Genomic DNA, 19901 nt, shown 5'->3' on the forward strand with positions numbered 1-19901 from the left:
GATGAGTGTTTCAAATGGTAATCTAAATAGCAATTAATAGAAGGCTTATGAATGCCTTCTATGAACATATATATGAACATATATAATGACCATATATATGAAAATACACACAGAATCAAAACAGAGTCATTCAGGAGAGATGACAAGGTGAGAATGAAGAAGGCAGGCCTGCCTCCAGCTCTGAAAAATAGCACCGGCTCTTAGAGTTGGCAGAGTTGCTTTTCTGTTCTTATCTGTACCTTCTATGACCTACTTCAAACTCTCTTAACAAGGTAGTCAAAGGTGAAAATGTCCTTTGGTTCACATTTTGACTTTCCTTTTGCTTCTAGCTTTATTGAGATATAATTGAAATACAGCACTGTGTACATTCAGAATTTACAGCATAATGATTTGACTTACATACATCATTAAACAGTTACCTCAGTAAGTCTAGTGAACACCCATCATACCATGTAGATACAAAATTAAAGAAGAAATAAAGTTTTTTTCTTTGTGATGGGAACCAACTGAACTCAAACAAAGTAAACCCCTAAGTAACCCTCAAGTTACTATTATGTAACTAGACTGACGGGAAAATCCCATGGATGGAGGAGCCTGGTAGGCTGCAGTCCATGGGGTCGCAAAGAGTTGGACACGACTGAGTGACTTCACTTTCACGCACTGGAGAAGGAAATGGCAACCCACTCCAGTGTTCTTGCCTGGAGAATCCCAGGGACAGAGGAGCCTGGTGGGCTGCCGTCTATGGGGTCACACAGAGTCGGACACGACTGAAGTGACTTAGCAGCAGCAGCAGCAGTTAGACTGACTAGTCTATGTTCCTCAATGAAGGAAGAGTGATGATGGACTCATTAAAGTGATAATCAGGCTTACACCTGACAGCTCTGCATCAGAAGCTCGACCATGCTTATTCTCCAGCTTTGTTCATTATCTCCCCTGATCAGAGCCTTTCTGGACTTTGTTTCCTAACTGCCCTCTGAAATTCTAATACCACTGATCTACTGTATATCCTGCATGAGCAATACTTTTTTCCCCTAATAGATAATTCCTGATCCTGGGGAAGGAGACAAGCAGTCCAGATAAAGGCAAGTGCTTCTGTGAAGACCTTAAGTCCTACTGACGGGGAGACTATAATGAAACTACTTCCTGGCTATTGCTCTTCAAGAAAAAATGAATCCAGTTTTGGACACACTGAATGTGAGGAATATCTGAGACACCTAAGTGGAAAGAGATGTCAATAGGCAGGTGGATACTGAGTGGAGAGTAGACAAGCAAAGATAAGCCTGCAGAGATGAAGGACTGACCAGGGAGAGTAAAGGGGGAAAGTTATTTCAGAGAAGAAAACAGTTGCTAGAGTTATGTGCTGCTGGGGGTTTAAGATGAGGACTGAAAAGTGGCCCACAGCTGTCGTGGACTGCCTGTGCCCTTACCTGCTGCTGACGGAGGTGAGTGGAATAAATGCAACCCGTGTAGGCCTGTCTGGTCCTCTCTAAAACCTACACATAATAATGAGAATCAGAAGAAAATCAGGTTGCTGATTTGATACAAGTAAACATATTGGAAAACATTTTTTCAAAAGAGTTGTCCTTACCTGTTTCAGACATTAAGGCTGATGACGTAAGTAAAATGAAAAATTCTCGATCTTCTAAGCATTTGATGATTGCCTTAAACATAAAAAAGCAAGAAAGAAGATTCAATTCCCTTCTCCTTCTACCACATTCTTCAGTGATTTTTAACCTTATGAAAAGTTAAGGAAAAAGATTCTTGAAATGTTAGTATTTATGAGAAGCAGAACAATTTTGTCCCTAGTATCAGAAATTTCAAGTCCCTTACTGCTCAAATAATCTTTGCCTTGTTAGGGCTACATATAATAAATAACTGGAATATCAAGGGTTAGTTTTCAGATAGTGTTCAACTATGTAACAAATCAATCAGAAACTTTTTTCATTGTCATGTTTGACATTTGCTGTGTAAGTATCTGCTGTTTCCCATTAGCCACTACAAATTCAAGGTCACTCAGACCTATGATTAACATCAATAAGCTCAAGTTAACACAAAACATATCACAGAATCCTGGAACTAGAAAAACTGGAAAATATCATCCATTAAAGAAATCCTTTCCACAGCATACTAGGAGATGGGAAATAACAGGCAATAATATCATTAGGTCCCTGGTAATAAGAAATGCAGACAGAAAATGCAGCTCCTTTCCCATTATTCACCATTTCAAAAGCCTATATACATATAACAAAGACAAAATCCAATGTTCATATAATAATCATTGAGTTAAAAAAAACAGAATAAAATATACTACTTCATGAAGAGATAAATACTGTATTTCAAAAATTTACAGGTCATAAGCCTACAAATCTGATAAATTAATAGATCATTCACTAACAACTCAAGTATGAAAAAAAGACTTCTAATTCTTTATTAGAATGCTACCCACAGGAACCATCACTATGGTGCGTCTCCATATGTTTCTCCCACAGTCCCTGTGTATCAAGTTCTCAATTTTAAGGAAAATAATAATTATATGTTAAATGGATGACTCTTACCAACTGTTCCCTTTTAATGTATTCTATTAGTTTATCTACTTTCTCCCCCTGTTTGTTTGAGAGTTCCACCTCATACATACTGAAGCACATGTCTTGGCAACAGACTGTGGAAAAAAATCAGAAACACAGAACATTTCTTATTTTTAAATACTATGATGCTTTTTTTTTACAACCGATTTATTCATTTTATATTTTAAAAGACGAAATAGGAATACTATTCAAAAAACATGGATCATTCAATGGTCTTGGTTATAAAACCCCTTAATAAAATGTTACTGTATACAGTATTTAAAAACAATGCTTTTATACTACACTAATATAAAGTTAACAAGACAAATAAATATATATAAATAAAAACATCAATGTTGCCATGAATTAATCTAAATGACTAAGAACTTTCCTTCTCATGTTTTCTGCTTTATTTCATTTAAAAGTAAATGAAATGACCCTTGAATGCCTCTCCCTCAACCCCCTGTGCAGTCAGTATTTTCAATATATGATCACCTGGGTAATCATGATTCCACATCCACGGATTGAGTGGTACTGTAATATGTACTACTGAAAAAAAAACTGCTTATAAGTGGACTTAAGCAATTCAAACCTGTGTTGTTCCAGAGTCAGTGGTAAACACATAAAAACAACCACAAAACCTCTGTTCTCCTTGAAAGTAATGATTATGAGTTTCCAACTGTTTATAAGCATATCTCTGCTTAATTCCCTCAGTATTCTATATTAAAGCTAGTCTCTCCCATATTAAATGAAACTACTGTTCATCACTTTGAGCTGGCCTCCCAGGAACTGAATCACATGGTTACTCTATCCCTTTCACAAAAGACCCCTTTTAAGAATCACTTAAGGGAAAAACAGAAATAAGGAGGGAGAGAAAGTATGTGTGCATGCATGTGTGTGTATGAAAGAGAGAGTGGAAAACAACTGGAACAAAGTTCAGGACACGCAGCGTACCATGACATCTGAACACACCTTTGCGCTCCATGTAATTCTGTTTTTTAAAAGCAGCTTCTGGTAGTCTCTCTTTCAAAGATGACACTTTCATTACATACTTAAAATCTAGTTCATGTGGTCTAAAAAACAAAACAATATCATGTAATGTAATAAACACTAAAACTAGAGCTTCATAACTTTTGATTTTCTAATATAAATGAAAACAAAACTATTAAAATCACAAAAATTTTTAAATCTATAAACTCTAAATCAAATAATGTGTATGTTCATAAGTACTAGAGATTTTTGGGTATATGACCTTATAAATTGGCTTCCCTGATGGCTCAGACAATAAAAAAACTGTTTGCAATGCAGGAGATCTGTGTTCAATCTGTGGGTCAGGAAGATACCCTGAAGAAGGGAATGGCAACCCACTCCAGTACTCTTGCCTGGAGAATCCTATGCACCAAGAAGCCTGGCAGGCTATAGTCTACGGGGTCACGAAGAGTCAGGCATGACAAGACTATCCATAGGGTCACAAAGAGTCATGTATGACTGAGGACTCCAGTGCAGTTCAGTTCAGTCGCTCAGTCGTGTCCGACTCTTTGCGACCCCATGAACTGCAGCACGCCAGGCCTCCCTGTCCATCACCAATACCTCATAAACCATGGTTTGCAAATATGTTCACATTAACTGAATGCATGCATTTTCGTTATAACCAAAATATCCAGAAGTATGGAATAATTATGTATTCTGGAATGGGATGAGAATCTTCTAGAAATTATACCACGTAAGAGTTGAAAGCTTTCGACAATACAGGACTGCCTACCATGCAGGGCCACAGAAAGAACCCTATCTAGACTAGTACCACTTCCTTCTTTAAAACGTATTTAGAAATACTTGTACACTTACAGATACCTCCTCCTTTTCCCCTAAAGACTTCTCTGCGTGCACTTTTAAGAAAAACATTTCCTTCTATAACCACACACACACACACACAAAAGATATACTCATCTGAATGTAGAGATCCAAAGAATAGCAAGGAGAGATAAGAAAGCCTTCCTAAGTGATCAATGCAAAGAAATAGAGGTAAACAATACAATGGGAAAGACTAGAGATCTTTTCTAGAAAATTAGAGATGCCAAGGGAACATTTCATGCAAAGATGGGCACATTAAATGACAGAAATAGTATGGACCTAACAGAAGCAGAAGATATTAAGAAGGCGTGGCAGTAATATACAGAAGAACTATACAAAAAAAGATCTTAATGACCCAGATAACCATGAGGGTTTGATCACTCACCTACAGCCAGACATCCTGGAGTGCGAAGTCAAGTAGGCCTTAGGAAGCATCACTAGGAACAAAGCTAGTGGAGGTGATGGAATTCCAGCTGAGTTATTTCAACTCCTAAAAGATGATGCTGTTAAAGTTGCTGCACTCAATATGCCAGCAAATTTGGAAAACTTCAGCAGTGGCCATAAGACCAGGAAAGGTCAGATTTTATTCCAATCCCAAAGAAAGGCAATGCCAGAGAGAGAATGCTCAAACTACCGAACAATCACACTCATCTCACATGCTAGTAAGTGATGCTCAAAATTCTCCAAGCGAGATTGGTATGTAAATCATTCAACAGTATGTGAACCAAGAACTTCCAGATGTTCAAGTTGGATTTAGAAAAGGCAGAGGAACCAGAGATCAAATTGCCAACATCCGATGCATCATCAAAAAAGCAAGAGAGTTTCAGAAAAACATCTATTTCTGCTTTATTGACTACTCCAAAGCCTTTGACTGTGTGGAACACAACAAAGTGTGGAAAATTCTTAAAGAGATGGGAATACCAGATCACCTTACCTGCCTCCTGAGAAATCTGTATACAGGTCAAGAAGCAACAGTTAGAACTGGACATGGAAGAACAGACTGGTTCTGAATTGGTAAAGGAATATGTCAAGGCTGTATATTGTCACCCTGCTTATTTAACTTATATGCAGTGTTCATCATGCAAAATGCCAGGCTGAATGAATCCCAAGCTGAAATCAAGATTGCCGGGAGAAATATCAATAACCTCAGATACACAGATGACACCACCCTTATGGCAGAAAGCGAAGAAGAGCTAAAGAGCCTCTTGATGAAAGTGAAAGATGAGAGTGAAAAAGTTGTCTTAAAACTTGACATTCAGAAAACTACGATCATGGAATCTGGTCCCATCACTTCATGGCAAATAGATGGGGAAACAATGGAAACAGTCAGAGACTTTATTTTTTGGGGCTCCAAAATCACTGCAGATGTTGACTGCAGCCATGAAATTAAAAGACAAACTTGCTCCTTGGAAGAAAAGCTATGACCAACCTAGCCAATATATTAAAAAGCAGAGATATTACTTAGACAACAAAGGTCCATCAAGTATGGTTTCCAGTAGTCATGTATGGATGTAAGAGTTGGACTATAAAGAAAACTGAGCACCACCAAAAATTGATGCTTTTGAATTGTGGTGCTGAAGAAGACTGTTGGGAATCTGTTGGACTGCAAAGAGATCCAACCAGTCCATCCTAACGGAAATCAGTCCTGACTATTCATTGGAAGGACTGAAGCTGAAGCTCCAATATTTTGGCCACCTGATGCGAAGAACTGATTTATTGGGAAAGACCCTGATGCTGAGAAAGACTGAAGACAGAAGGAGAAGGGGACAACAGAGGATGAGATGGTTGGGTGGCATCACTGACTCAATGGACCAGCTCTGGGAGTTGGTGATGGACAGGGAAGCCTTGTAGTCCATGGAGTCGTGAAGAGTCAGACACGACTGAGTGATTGAACTGACTGAACCGATATAACCACAAAACAATTAGCAAACTCAAGACATCAACAATACAGTGCAGTTCTTTAATCTACAGCACTCACTAAGGTCCCTGGTAACAAGAGAAGGCACTGCTTTCTTCTGGTCCAGAATCCAATCCAGAATGACACACGACACTTACTTATGTCTCTCTCATCTCCTTCAACCTGCAAGTCTTCATCTTCACTGACCTTGACATTTCTGAATAATACAGGCCATTTACTTTGCAGACTGTCCTTCAATCTGGGCATGTCTGATGTTTCCTCCTGATTAGACTGGCAGGAACACCAGAGACATGATATCGTGTCATTCTCTGTGTATCATGTCAGGAAGCTCCTGATGTTTATTTCTTTCCTGGTGATGTTAACTTATCCACTGAGTTAAAATGCGCCCGAGGTCAGGGGCGGCGGCTGAGATGAGCAGCCCCACATCCAAGGAGCGGTGGCTGAGCAAGTGCAGGAGGGCCGAGAGGAGCTACTCCATGTTCAAGGTCAGGAGGGGCGGCCATGAGGAGATACCCCACGTCCAAGGTAAGAGAAACCCAAGTAAGATGGTAGGTGTTGCGAGAGGGCATCAGAGGGCAGATACACTGAAACCATAATCACCGAAAACTAGCCAATCTGATCACATGGACCACAGCCTGTCTAACTCAATCAAACTAAGCCATGCTGTGTGGGGCCACCCAAGACGGACGGGTCTTGGTGGAAAGATGTGACAGAAGGTGGTCCACTGGAGAAGGGAATGGCAAACCACTTCAGTATTCTTGCCTTGAGAACCCCATGAACAGTACAAAAGGGCAAAATGATAGGATACTGAAAGAGGAACTCCCCAGGTCATTAGGTGCCCAATATGCTACTGGAGATAAGTGGAGAAATAACTCCAGAAAGAATGAAGGGATGGAGCCAAAGCAAAAACAATACCCAGCTGTGGATGTGACTGGTGATAGAAGCAAGGTCTGATGCTGTGAAGAGCAATATTGCATAGGAACCTGGAATGTCAGGTCCATGAATCAAGGCAAATTGGAAGTGGTCAAACAGGAAATGGCAAGAGTGAACGTCAATATTCTAGGAATCAGCAAACTAAAATGGACTGGAAAGGGTGAATTTAACTCAGATGACCATTTTATCTACTACTGTGGGCAAGAATCCCTTAGAAGAAATGGAGTAGCCATCATGGTCAACAAAAGAGTCCAAAATGCAGTACTTGGATGCAATCTCAAAAACGACAGAATGATCTCTGTTCGTTTCCAAGGCAAACTATTCAATAACACGGTAATCCAAGCCTATGCTCCAACCAGTAATGCTGAAGAAGCTGAAGTTGAGCAGTTCTATGAAGACCTACAAGACCTTTTAGAACTAACACCCAAAAAAGATGTCCTTTTCATTACAGGGGACTGGAATGCAAAAGTAGGAAGTCAAGAAACACCTGGAGTAACAGGCAAATTTGGCCTTGGAATACGGAATGAAGCGGGGCAAAGGCTAATAGAGTTTTGCCAAGAGAACGCACTGGTCATAGCAAACACCCTCTTCCAACAACACAAGAGAAGACTCTACACATGGACATCACCAGATGGTCAACACAGAAATCAGACTGATTATATTCTTTGCAGCCAAAGATGGAGAAGCTCTTTATAGTCAGCAAAACAAGACCAGGAGCTAACTGTGGCTCAGATCATGAACTCCTTATTGCCAAATTCAGACTTAAAATGAAGAAAGTAGGGAAAACCACTAGACCATTCACGTATGACCTATATCAAATCCCTATGATTATACAGTGGAAGTGAGAAATAGATTTAAGGGTCTAGATCTGATAGACAGTGCCTGATGAACTATGGACGGAGGTTTGTTACATTGTACAAGTGACAGGGATCAAGACCATCCCCATGGAAAAAAAATGCAAAAAAGCAAAATGGGTGTCTGAGGAAGCCTTACAAATAGGTGTGAAAAGAAGAGAAGCGAAAAACAAAGGAGAAAAGGAAAGATATTCCCACTTGAATGCAGAGTTCCAAAGAATAGCAAGGAGAGATAAGAAAGCCTTCCTTAGTGATCAGTGCAAAGAAATAGAGGAAAACAATAGAATGGGAAAGACTAGAGATCTCTTCAAGAAAATTAAAGATCACGCGGGAACATTTCATGCAAAGATGGGCTCGATAAAGGACAGAAATGGTATGGACCTAACAGAAGCAGAAGATATTAAGAAGAGGTGGCAAGAATACACAGAAGAACTGTACAAAAAAGATCCTCACGACCCAGATAATCACGATGGTGTGATCACTCACTTAGAGCCAGATATCCTGGAATGTGAAGTCAAGTGGGCCTTAGAAAGCATCACAACGAACAAAGCTGGTGGAGGTGATGGAATGCCAGTTGTGCTATTTCAAAATCCTGAAAGATGGTGCTGTGAAAGTGCTGCACTCAATATGCCAGCAGATTTCGAAAACTCAGCAGTGGCCACAGGACTGGAAAAGGTCAGTTTTCATTCCAATCCCAAAGAAAGGCAATGCCAAAGAATGCTCAAACTACCGCACAATTGCACTCATCTCACATGCTAGTAAAGTAATGCTCAAAATTCTCCAAGCCAGGCTTTAGCAATACGTGAACTGTGAACTTCCAGATGTTCAAACTGCTTTTAGAAAAGGCAGAGGAACCAGAGATCAAACTGCCAACATCCGCTGGATCATCGAAACAGCAAGAGAGTTCCAGAGAAACATCTATTTCTGCTTTATTGACTATGCCAAAGCCCTTGACTGTGTGAATCACAATAAACTGTGGCAAATTCTGGAAGAGATGGGAATACCAGACCACCTGACTTGCCTCTTGAGAAATCTGTATGCAGGTCAGGAAGCAACAGTTAGAACTGGACATGGAACAACAGACTGGTTCCAAATAGGAAAAGGAATATGTCAAGGCTGACCCTGCTTATTTAACCTATATGCAGAGTACATCATGGGAAACATTGGGGTGGAAGAAGCACAAGCTGGAATCAAGATTGCCAGGAGAAATATCAGTAATCTCAGATATGCAGATGACACCACCCTTATGGCAGAAAGTGAAGAGGAACTCAAAAGCCTCTTACTGAAAATGAAAGGAGAGTGAAAAAGTTGACTTAAAGCTCAACATTCAGAAAACTAAGATCAGGGGATCTGGTCCCATCACTTCATGGGAAATAGATGGATAAACAGTGGAAACAGTGGCTGCCTTTATGTTTTGGGGCTCCAAAATCACTGCAGCCACAAAATTAAAAAATGCTTAAACCTTGGAAGGAAAGTTATAACCAACCTAGATAGCATACTGAAAAGCAGAGACATTGCTTGGCCAACAAAGATCCGTCCAGTCAAGGCTATGGTTTTTCCAGTGGTCAGGTATGGATGTGAGAGTTGGACTGTGAAGAAAGCTGAGCACCGAAGAATTGATTCTTTTGAACTGTGGTGTTGGAGAAGACTCTTGAGAGTCCCTTGGACCGCAAGGAGATCCAACCAGTCCATTCTGAAAGAGATCAACCCTGGGATTTCTTTGGAAGGAATGATGCTAAAGCTGAAACTCCCAATGCTTTGGCCATTTCATGTGAATAGTCGACTCACTGGAAAGGACCCTGATGCTGGGAGGGATTGGGTGCAGGTGGAGAAGGGGACGACAGAGGATGAGACGGCTGGATGGTAACACCGACTTGATAGACAGGAGTTTGAGTAGACTCTGCGAGTTGGTGATGGACAGGGCGGCCTGTCGTGCTGCAGTCCATGGGTTCACAAAGAGTTGTACACAACTGAGCAACTGAACTGAACTGAGTTAAAATGGTATGTGCAGCTTCTTTTATTATAAGGTCTGCATTTTTTCCTTTGTGAGATATGTAAATTTCATCAAACTTTCACCTACTTTATCAAGCCTCCATTGATCATTATGATGTTGCCAAAATGTGATTTCTTAATTTCATCACTCTTTCTACACTTACTGCTGCTGCTGCTGCTAACTCGCTTCAGTCATGTCTGACTCTGTGCAACCCTATAGACGGCAGCCTACGAGGCTCCCCTGTCCCTGGGATTCTCCAGGCAAGAACACTGGAGTAGGTTCTACACTTACTAGTTGTACTCTACACAACTACTGAGCCTGTGTGCTGCAACTCCTGAAGCCTGCACACCTAAAGCCTGTGTTCCTCAACGAGAGAAGCCACCACCATGAGAAGTCCGAGTACTCCAATTAGAGAGTAGCCCCCTGCTCGCCATAACTAGAGAAAGTTGCACAAAGCAATGAAGGCTCATGCAATCTAAATAAATAAACAAACATAAAACTTTTAAAAAGAGCCAATAAAAAGAAAGTTATTTCTAATAGAACACTAACTTTCACTTTTTATTTCAGTTAAAGCATATCTAACTTTCAAGGGGTTTGAGGACAAACTAAATAGGTTAAACAAAAAAGTATCACAAGAAGCCCAGAAAAAAATGCTGTAATTTATTATCATATAAATACATGTAACAGCTCCTCTATTTAATACCACTTTAGGGAAATCATGTGAAAATTAGAAAATTAGATCCTGCATATCTTAATAAAAACTATAACAGAAATCATTAAGTGGCTATAATCTGCATCTGTTATCTAGGCAAGTACAATTTGTTTCTCACAGAAAGTCAAACTTTTAGCATTAAATAAATTAATTTAGCCTGAGAGCTTATTTTTCCACAAATGGATTAAGATGCTAAAATTTTAAAAGCAATTTATCAAAGATTATAAAACTAAAAAGTAGGGACTTCACTTTGCCAACAAAGGTCCATATAGCCAAAGCTATGGTTTTTTTAGCAGTCATGTACAGATGTGAGAGCTGGACCATAATCAAGGCTAAGCACCAAAGAACTGATGCTTTTCAACTATGGTGTTGGAGAAGACTCTTGAGACTTCCTTGGACAGTAAGGAGATCAAACCAGTCTATCCTCAAGGAAATCAGCCCTGAATATTCATTGGAAGGACTGATGCTGAAGCTCCAATACTGTGGCCACCTAATATAAAGAGCCAACTTATTGGAAAAGACCCTGATGCTGGGAAAGATTGAGGGTAGGAGGAGAAGGGGACGATAGAGGATGAGACGGTTGGATGGCATCACTGACTCAATGGACATGAGTTTGAGCAAACTTCAGGAGATAGTGAAGGACAGGGAAGCCTGGCTTGCTACAGTCCATGGGGTCACAGAAGCAGACACAGCTTAGCAACTGAGTAACAATAAAACTAACTTATTCCCAAGCAAAGGTCAAATTTAGATTTGAATTTTGGTCTCTTGTGTCACAGCCCTGTACTTTATACATCTCCTGAAGAATAACCTAAAACCAAGCACAGCTGTATATTTCACACCAGTGCCAACAAGCAGGACCTCAAAACGAGAACTGAAAACTTAGGGAAGCATTAGTAAAGGGCATTAATTCAACACTTACAGTTGTTTTGGAACCACTGTACCATAGGAACACCAAAGAGTTATATCGCACAGCAGACAGCCTTGTATAATTAATTTCCCTTTCCATGGAGAGATGAGAACTGTAAGAAATGAGGTTAAGAAAGAAACTGATTATTTATTTTTGAACAAAACATTTACTTAAAGAAAAAACTAAAAAAAAAACAAACAAATAATTTCTTACCATTTTCTTTGAGTTCAAGTCTAGGGGGGAAAAAAGAAGCATTTTTATAAGAGCAAAGAAAACAAATCCAGTAAAACAAAGTATGCACGTCATTACTTACATGCTTTTATGATCATGGGCTGGTGCTGCCATCTTTTTAGGTTCCCTGTACTGAAAAGCTACAATCAGGTAAGGACAGATCTGTCTGGGTCGCTCAGTAACAGTGCTGCCTGAAAGTTCATAGAGGTAATACTGAAAGAAGAGAAGTATTATGAGGATAGCACTACAGAATTCCTCATGTATCAAGTTTACTTCAACCCTACCCAACCTCTACATTTAACTCATTAGATTCAGAAAAGTATCTTGCAAATGATTTATTCCCAGGTGACTATACCTGACTCAGTTCAAAGGTGCGAAAATGACTTGTCTTGTGAGAAATCTTGTTAATATTTGCAGCCACATGGCAATCATAGCCAGAAGATGGGCTAGTATAGTTAGCTGTATAATTCTCAGACACAAACTTGACTTTTCCCTAGAATGAAAATATTAAGACTAATCAAATATCTTCAAATAGGAATAATTTCACTCTAGGATTTATTCTAAAATAGCCTAAATAAAGATGGGGATGTATTTTGACTATCACTTTCACTTTTCACTTTCATGCATCGGAGAAGGAAATGGCAACCCACTCCAGTGTTCTTGCCTGGAGAATCCCAGGAACGGCAGAGCCTGGTGGGCTGTCGTCTATGGGGTCGCACAGAGTCAGACACGACTGAAGCGACTTAGCAGCAGCAGCAGCAGCAAACTGTGTTAAGAACTATGGCTCTTAAAAAATTATCTTAAGACCAATAATAGTTTTAATTATCCATGAACCTCATTACATTTGTACTTAGCCCTCAAAGTTTTTTGTTTTTTCACAAACTCTGATGTAAGTTGGAATCTTTCTTAGGCAAACATCCACAGCTTTTTTCATAGTATTAAAGGAGTACATGAATTAGCCCAAATTTAGGAGAACCATTCTTTTCAACTGGAGAAGGAAATGGCAACCCACTCCAGTATTCTTGTCCGGGAAATCCCATGGATGGAGGAGCCTGGTGGCCTATATAGCCCATGGGGTCGCAAAGAGTCGGACACAACTGACTAACATTTTAACTTATTTCTTTAAAAGAGAAATTACACAGTCCACCAAACAGACTCACTATTCAATGACCATATCATAAAAGATGAAAAAAACTAAAATGTCAAAAGATGAGTTCCAAACTGAAGTATTAAATTATAAACTGTAAATTGCTGCTGCTGCTGCTAAGTTGCTTCAGTTATGTCTGACTCTGTGCAACCCCATAGAAGGCAGCCCACCAGGCGTCCCTGGGATTGTCCAGGCAAAAACACTGGAGTGGGTTGCCATTTCCTTCTCCAATGCATGCAAATGAAAAGTGAAAGTGAAGTCGCTCAGTCATGTCCGACTCTTTGCGACCCCATGGACTGCAGCCCACCAGGCTCCTCCATCCATGGGACTTTTCCAGGCAAGAGTACTGGAGTGGGGTGCTATTGCCTTCTCCGTAAATTGTAAATTAGAGACCAAGATACTGCTTTCCAGCAGCACCCAGTAAACCAGCAAGGAACAAAAGCTCAGTAAAGCACTTCACAGGCCAACAGCCCTGATTACTCAACAGCTGACAGTATTTTTCACTATGGAATCTCTTCATCAAGGGGTACGTATCTCCCAGAAAAAGGAAAAAGAGAACTGTTGAGTTAGTTTATCATGCAATAAAAGGTCATACAATGATTTTAAAAGCTATTTTGAATAACATAATGACATAACATGAAAAAAATGGAAATACACAAAACAGGTACCAAAATGAGGTACGGAATAATAGGCAACTTTTATTTTTATGTTTATAAGATGCACTATTTAAATATATATACATATACATATATATGCTTGCTGTTAAGGTCCCTCCTCTTCAGCACTTGGACCACCAAGGACAGTCCTCAGAAGACTAAGCACATGAGCGGTGCTCCAGTGAGCAGTCAGAACCTGCATCCTCTCCCCATCAAACTGGGCAGGGCTGGCTTCTGGGCAGTGAAGTAAGGAGGACTGAGAGCACATGGCCAGAAACTCAAAACTAAACAGCAGGGTCCGCCAGACAGGGTAGGGGCATGAAACCAATGGCGAGGCACAATCTGACATAAAAAACTTGATATCTGAGCTGACAAGCATGTGGGCTGCAGCAGAACTACAGTACTTATCACAGAGCGGGAGAAGGAAATGTTAAAGGGGAAGCAGTGGCTGGGAGCCAATGAATGCTACTTTCCCTTCAGTTCTTGGGGACGAATTCTGGAATATGGAGAATTCACACTCTTAAAAAATCAGCAGTGTTAGGTTTATAACTGAAGAACTTAGTAGGCATGCTAAAACAAAAGCACAAACAAAACAAGACCACAGAATACGTCCTCAAAAAATCCCTCGACCTCTAAAATTAGTTTGCCTACTATTTGAATGAAAATTCTAATTGTGTGATTCACTTATACTGCATTATTTAAGGGAACTAAAAAATTTCTCAGATTATTAGTTATAGCTATCACATGAAGCTATGAACAAGATCTCAATGTTTTAGGGATAATAAAAATGCATACAGATCTCTCATTTTGACAGTTTAAACCAGAATGCTGTCTTCTAAATTCATCTCTTATAGGTGAAATCATGTTATTTTATAAACAATACTCATTCAGCTATTTAATGTTTAAAAAGTGACATTGTGGAGCAGGGTGAGGAAAGCTTCTCACTAAATGCCTGCTGTATTATTTTGAAGCTTTTTTTTTTTAAGAAAAAAAAAATCACAGATCATCTATTAAGAGAGTAAAAAAAAGCTTTGTCCTTAAAGGAAAGCAAAAGGAGCAGTTATTTTTTCTGATTCTGAACAGCTGTCTTTGGCAAGGACTATGTTTAGCAAATGAGCTGCAAAAAACATGATCACAGACTGATAAACTTTCATTAAAAAAAAATTACACAAAAGCAAATTTAGGCTTTACCTTAATTAGATTAAAAATTACAACATAACCAGACTTCCCATGATACCAAGGTCTTGCGTGAAGATAGTCTGAGTATTTGGAAATGTACACACCTATAAAAGTATAAAAATAGATTAATGTACACTTTAAGAAGAGTGTTTACACATGGGTTACTTAAACTGAACAAGATGACACAAGGGACAAATAAAAGGTAACATGAAAAGGGATGAATGTATCACAATTTTGGAAAAGTCTCTGTTTTATTCTCCATGCAATCTTTCAGTGAAAAGGCCTGTGGTAATCTGATTCTCAAGTTATTTTTTCCAGAAAATCTCAGTAAATGCTCCTATTTAAGAATGTGTGCTGAGGTTTACTACTCAGCAGGTCTGTGCCAGGCAGCAGTGATACAAAGGGAAACAGAATAAGATCCCTGCCTTTAAGCAGCATGTTCTGCTGGACTGTGAATTCCAGTCAGCAGAGGTTAGATATTTTTTGTTCACCACTGCAGCCTCATCACAGACCATTGTTGTTTAAAAGAGAAGTTTGAATCTCAAGCGGGGAGAGACTCCTGTAGGTTGAGGCAGGAGAGGATGATCCCCACACAGAAGCAGCAGTGAGAAAACAGACGAAAGAACCGATTTCAGGGACATTCCTGAACTGAGGCATCACTTGTGAAATAGAAAAGACAACGGTGAGAACACAGATAGAATGAACAGAGCTATAGACATGTCAGAAAACTGGATTCCAGTTCCAAGTTCTTCACTTATTACTACTACTACTAAGCACATGACTGAGTAGTGAGAGGATGGGTGTGGGTCACAGATACAGAAATCACAGGTCTTCAGGGAGATTTAAAAAGATCCATAAACCTTAAAACTGTAACATACTATAGTAATATAAAGGCTTCAGTTCAGTTCAGTTCAGTTGCTCAGTTGTGTCCAACTCTTTGCGACCCCATGAATCGCAGCATGCCAGGCCTCCCTGTCCATCACCAATGGAGGTCACTCAGACTCATGTTCATCGAGTCAGTGATGCCATCCAGCCATCTCATCCTTGGTCGTCCCCTTCTCCTCCTGCCCCCAATCCCTCCCAGCATCACAGTCTTTTCCAATGAGTCAACTCTTTGCATGAGGTGGCCAAAGTACTGGAGTTTCAGCTTTAGCATCATTCCTTCCAAAGAAATCCCAGGGCTGATCTCCTTCAGAATGGATTGGTTGCATCTCCTTGCAGTCTAAGGGACTCTCAAGAGTCTTCTCCAACACCATAGTTCAAAAGCATCAATTATTCAGCGCTCAGCTTTCTTCACAGTCCAACTCTCACATCCATACCTGACCACTGGAAAAACCATAGCCTTGACTAGATGGACCTTTGTTGGCCAAGTAATATCTCTGCTTTTCAGTATGCTATCTAGGTTGGTCATAACTTTTCTTCCAAGGAGTAAGCGTCTTTTAATTTCATGGCTGCAGTCACCATCTGCAGTGATTTTGGAGCCCAAAAAATAAAGTCTGACACTGTTTCCACTGTTTCCCCATCTATTTCCCATGAAGTGATGGGACCAGATGCCATGATCTTCGTTTTCTGAATGCTCAGCTTTAAGCCAACTTTTTCGCTCTCCTCTTTCACTTTCAGCAAGAGGCTTTTTAGTTCCTCTTCACTTTCTGCCATAATGGTGGTGTCATCTGCATATCTGAGGTTACTGATATTTCTCCCGGCAATCTTGATTCCAGCTTGTGCTTCTTCCAGCCTAGTGTTTCTCATGATGTACTCTGCATATAAGTTAAATAAGCAGGGTGACAATATACAGCTTTGATGTACTCCTTTTCCTATTTGGAACCAGTCTGTTGTTCCATGTCCAGTTCTAACTGTTGCTTCCTGACCTGCATATAGGTTTCTCAAGAGGTAGGACAGGTGGTCTGGTATTCCCATCTCTGAATTTCAGAATTTTCCAGTTTATTGTGATCCACACAGTTAAAGGCTTTGGCATAGTCAGTAAAGCAGAAACAGATGTTTTTCTGGAACTCTCTTGCTTTTTCAATGATCCAGCAGATGTTGGCAATTTGATCTCTGGTTCCTCTGCCTTTTCTAAAACCAGCTTGAACATCTGGAAGTTCACAGTTCACATATTGCTGAAGCCTGGCTTGGAGAATTTTGAGCGTTACTTTACTAGCATGTGAGATGAGTGCAACTGTGCGGTAGTTTGAGCATTCTTTGGGACTGGAATGAAAACTGACCTTTTCCAGTCCTGTGGCCACTGCTGAGTTTTCCAAGTTTGCTGGCATATTGAGTACAGCACTTTCACAGCACCATCTTTCAGGATTTGAAATAGCTCAACTGGAATTCCATCACCTCCACTAGCTTTGTTCATAGTGATGGTCATATATTTCATTCATTTTACTTGAGCCAAAAACTATAAACATACATATCCAGTAGTGCTATCTTATCATCACACCCAGCATGTGAAGAAGAATGTGTATTTGTAGGAACAATGCAGCCTCTACTCCACACCTCCTACTGAAACCAGGCTCTCAGAACATCAACAATAAACTCATGCAACTGTCACATAGAAAAATGGCCTTGATTTTTAGAGGTATATGCTGAGGCCTTTGCTTGTAACTCACTTCCACATTTTTCAGGAAAAAAAAAAACGTTTTTAGATAAATGAAGAGGATTAATGTGAAACATTATCTGGTAAAGGTAGGTGATGGGTATATCATACCATGCTACTTTTTTCTACATTAACATTTTTCATAATGAAAAGAAGGAGATGTTAAGAAGAATAGGGGAAAAGAAAAAAAGGTTTCAGGTAAACTGTTATTTGAGTTGTGAACTTATCCTCTTTCATGTCCTTTAGGATAGCTGAATAGAAGTTTAAAAACATTTCCTACACACAGAGTTATCATACAAGCCAGCAATTCCACTCCTAGGTATAAACCCAGCAAAAATGAAAATAGTTGTCCACATAAAGACCATATGTACCAGAATATACACAGTAGCTTTTTAAAATAATAGCTAAAAAGTAGAAACGAAGTGTCTACTAACTGCTGAATGGATAAGGAAAAAGTGGTACAATGGAATATTATTCAGTCAAAAAGCGAATCAAGTACATGCAACAACATAGAGAATCTCAAAAACACTGAGTAAAAAAACAGTTACTCACAAAAGGTCAGATATGATTCCATTTATACGGAATGTCTGGAATAGGTCAATCCACAGGTGCAAAAACGAAAACAGTGGTTGCCCAGGCTGGTGGGAGGGGAGGGGACTGATGAAAATGGTCTAAAACTGACTGTGCTGACTGTTGCACAACTCTGAATGCCCTAAAAGGAACACTGAACTGTATACTTCAAATGGGTGAATTGTATGGTGAATTTTATCTCAATAAAGCTGTTATTACAAAGAAAGGGCCAGCAAGAACCTAGCCATGAAGCCCCCTAGTCTTTCTCAGCCCTGATCTCCAACTTCTACAGCATCTGACACTGCTAACACCCCTCCGGACACCTTCTGCTTCCTGTGAGACTCCACCTCCAGATTCTTCATCCACTGGACTGCTCTCAGCTCTTCCTCTTCCTGTCCTCGCCCCATGTCCCCATCCCTTGGTCCCATAACCATCTAAATAAAAGTTCTGTTCTTCACCATCTGTGCTGCCCCATGTAACAATATCTTTGGCTTCAACTAACATGCACCCTCTGCCACCTTGAGCCCCAACCTCTAGTCCTCATCCCTCTTCCAACTGTTTTCATCACCAGCAGGATAGCTTCCAGAACACTTATGATGACCTACTGTTTCTCAAACAGCTTACTGAAGTAAGTGTTCATTTACTGCGAGCTTACTAGGTGTAAGCTCCATGCTAAGCACTTTACATAGTCTCATAATCCTCACAACAAATCTAGAAGATAGTTTTATCTATTTACAAATGAAGAAAGTGAAGCTTAAAGAAAGTAGGGCTAAAGCACATTCTTAGTGATAAGACTACCTTTCTCCTGTAACTCATCAGCCTGTTTAAAATCTCTCCTCTATTGATAATATCAATGCAGTGCAAATTTAACACTTTATATTTGATTATTTCCTTTCTCTACTCCTCACATCCCACAGCTGCCGTCTTTGGTCAGTACCATCTATTCTCTATTCCTACTGCCATATGATAGTTAGGAGGAAAGCCTCCTTAGCCCCAGATGATAGCACTGACCTCTTGGCACTGAAAGATATCTTCTAGTCCAATCATCTTTTAAAAGAGAGAACTCTATTAGAAAACCTTAAGTTCTTAGATTCAAAGCTCATGTATATATTTAAAGTTCTGATTCCAAAGATTATTTATCATCAATGAAACTAGCTTTTAATACAGACTCTTATGTAACTGACTAAATTCCACTTCCCCTTGTAAAAGAAATTCTCCTTCCTTATAGACCATACCTTTCGCTGGGTCTCCCAGAGTGGTGATAGCACTGCTGCCCACACAGAGTCCATGCTGACATACCAACTTCGCCTTCAACAAAAGATCGGACTTTGCTTATATCATGTTTTGGAGTCAATGAAATAACTATAATTTACATACAAACTTTCAATACAGAATCTGTACACTATATGCATTCAGGGCACAAAGCAAGTTTCTGTATAGCAATTGTGTTTCAGTTAATATTAACAATTTAAACTTTTTCATGAAATTTTACCATTTCTGCTAACGAAAATGTCATTGGCAAAACCAAATTAAACAAGCTCACAGATTAGTCCTCTCCTGAAGATTTCTTTTACAATTACAGCTTGGGAATCACGAAATTTGAAAATGCCTTACCCCCAGATGACCTTTATTTTTTCTTAAAGTATGAACCCCTAACATATCTTATTTGGAAGTCAACAACTAAGTAAATAAACTCTCTGGTATTACTATGTAACCATAAGGTACATGCTAATGTTCACTATCCTTTAGCAAATCTACCCCCATTCTTTAAAAATCATGATCCCAACCAA

At 39.7% G+C, this 19901-nt stretch overlaps 1 protein-coding gene across 1 annotated transcript in view; it reads right to left on the bottom strand.

The window, feature by feature from the left end:
• The window catches only part of TASOR2 (transcription activation suppressor family member 2), a 67787-nt gene that overhangs the window by 21996 nt on the left and 25890 nt on the right, over window positions 1–19901 (bottom strand). The window contains exons 7-15 of the mRNA XM_068986764.1: window positions 19347–19419; window positions 14958–15049; window positions 12046–12176; window positions 11946–11965; window positions 11745–11844; window positions 3537–3637; window positions 2556–2659; window positions 1589–1661; window positions 1422–1493 (exon numbers count right to left, since the gene is read on the bottom strand). Of these exons, the coding sequence (XP_068842865.1) occupies window positions 1422–1493; window positions 1589–1661; window positions 2556–2659; window positions 3537–3637; window positions 11745–11844; window positions 11946–11965; window positions 12046–12176; window positions 14958–15049; window positions 19347–19419 (766 nt within the window). The remainder of the gene's footprint in view (window positions 1–1421; window positions 1494–1588; window positions 1662–2555; window positions 2660–3536; window positions 3638–11744; window positions 11845–11945; window positions 11966–12045; window positions 12177–14957; window positions 15050–19346; window positions 19420–19901) is intronic.

This window comes from Capricornis sumatraensis, chromosome 15 (assembly GCF_032405125.1).
Source record: "Capricornis sumatraensis isolate serow.1 chromosome 15, serow.2, whole genome shotgun sequence".
Classification (NCBI taxonomy): Eukaryota; Metazoa; Chordata; class Mammalia; order Artiodactyla; family Bovidae; genus Capricornis; species Capricornis sumatraensis.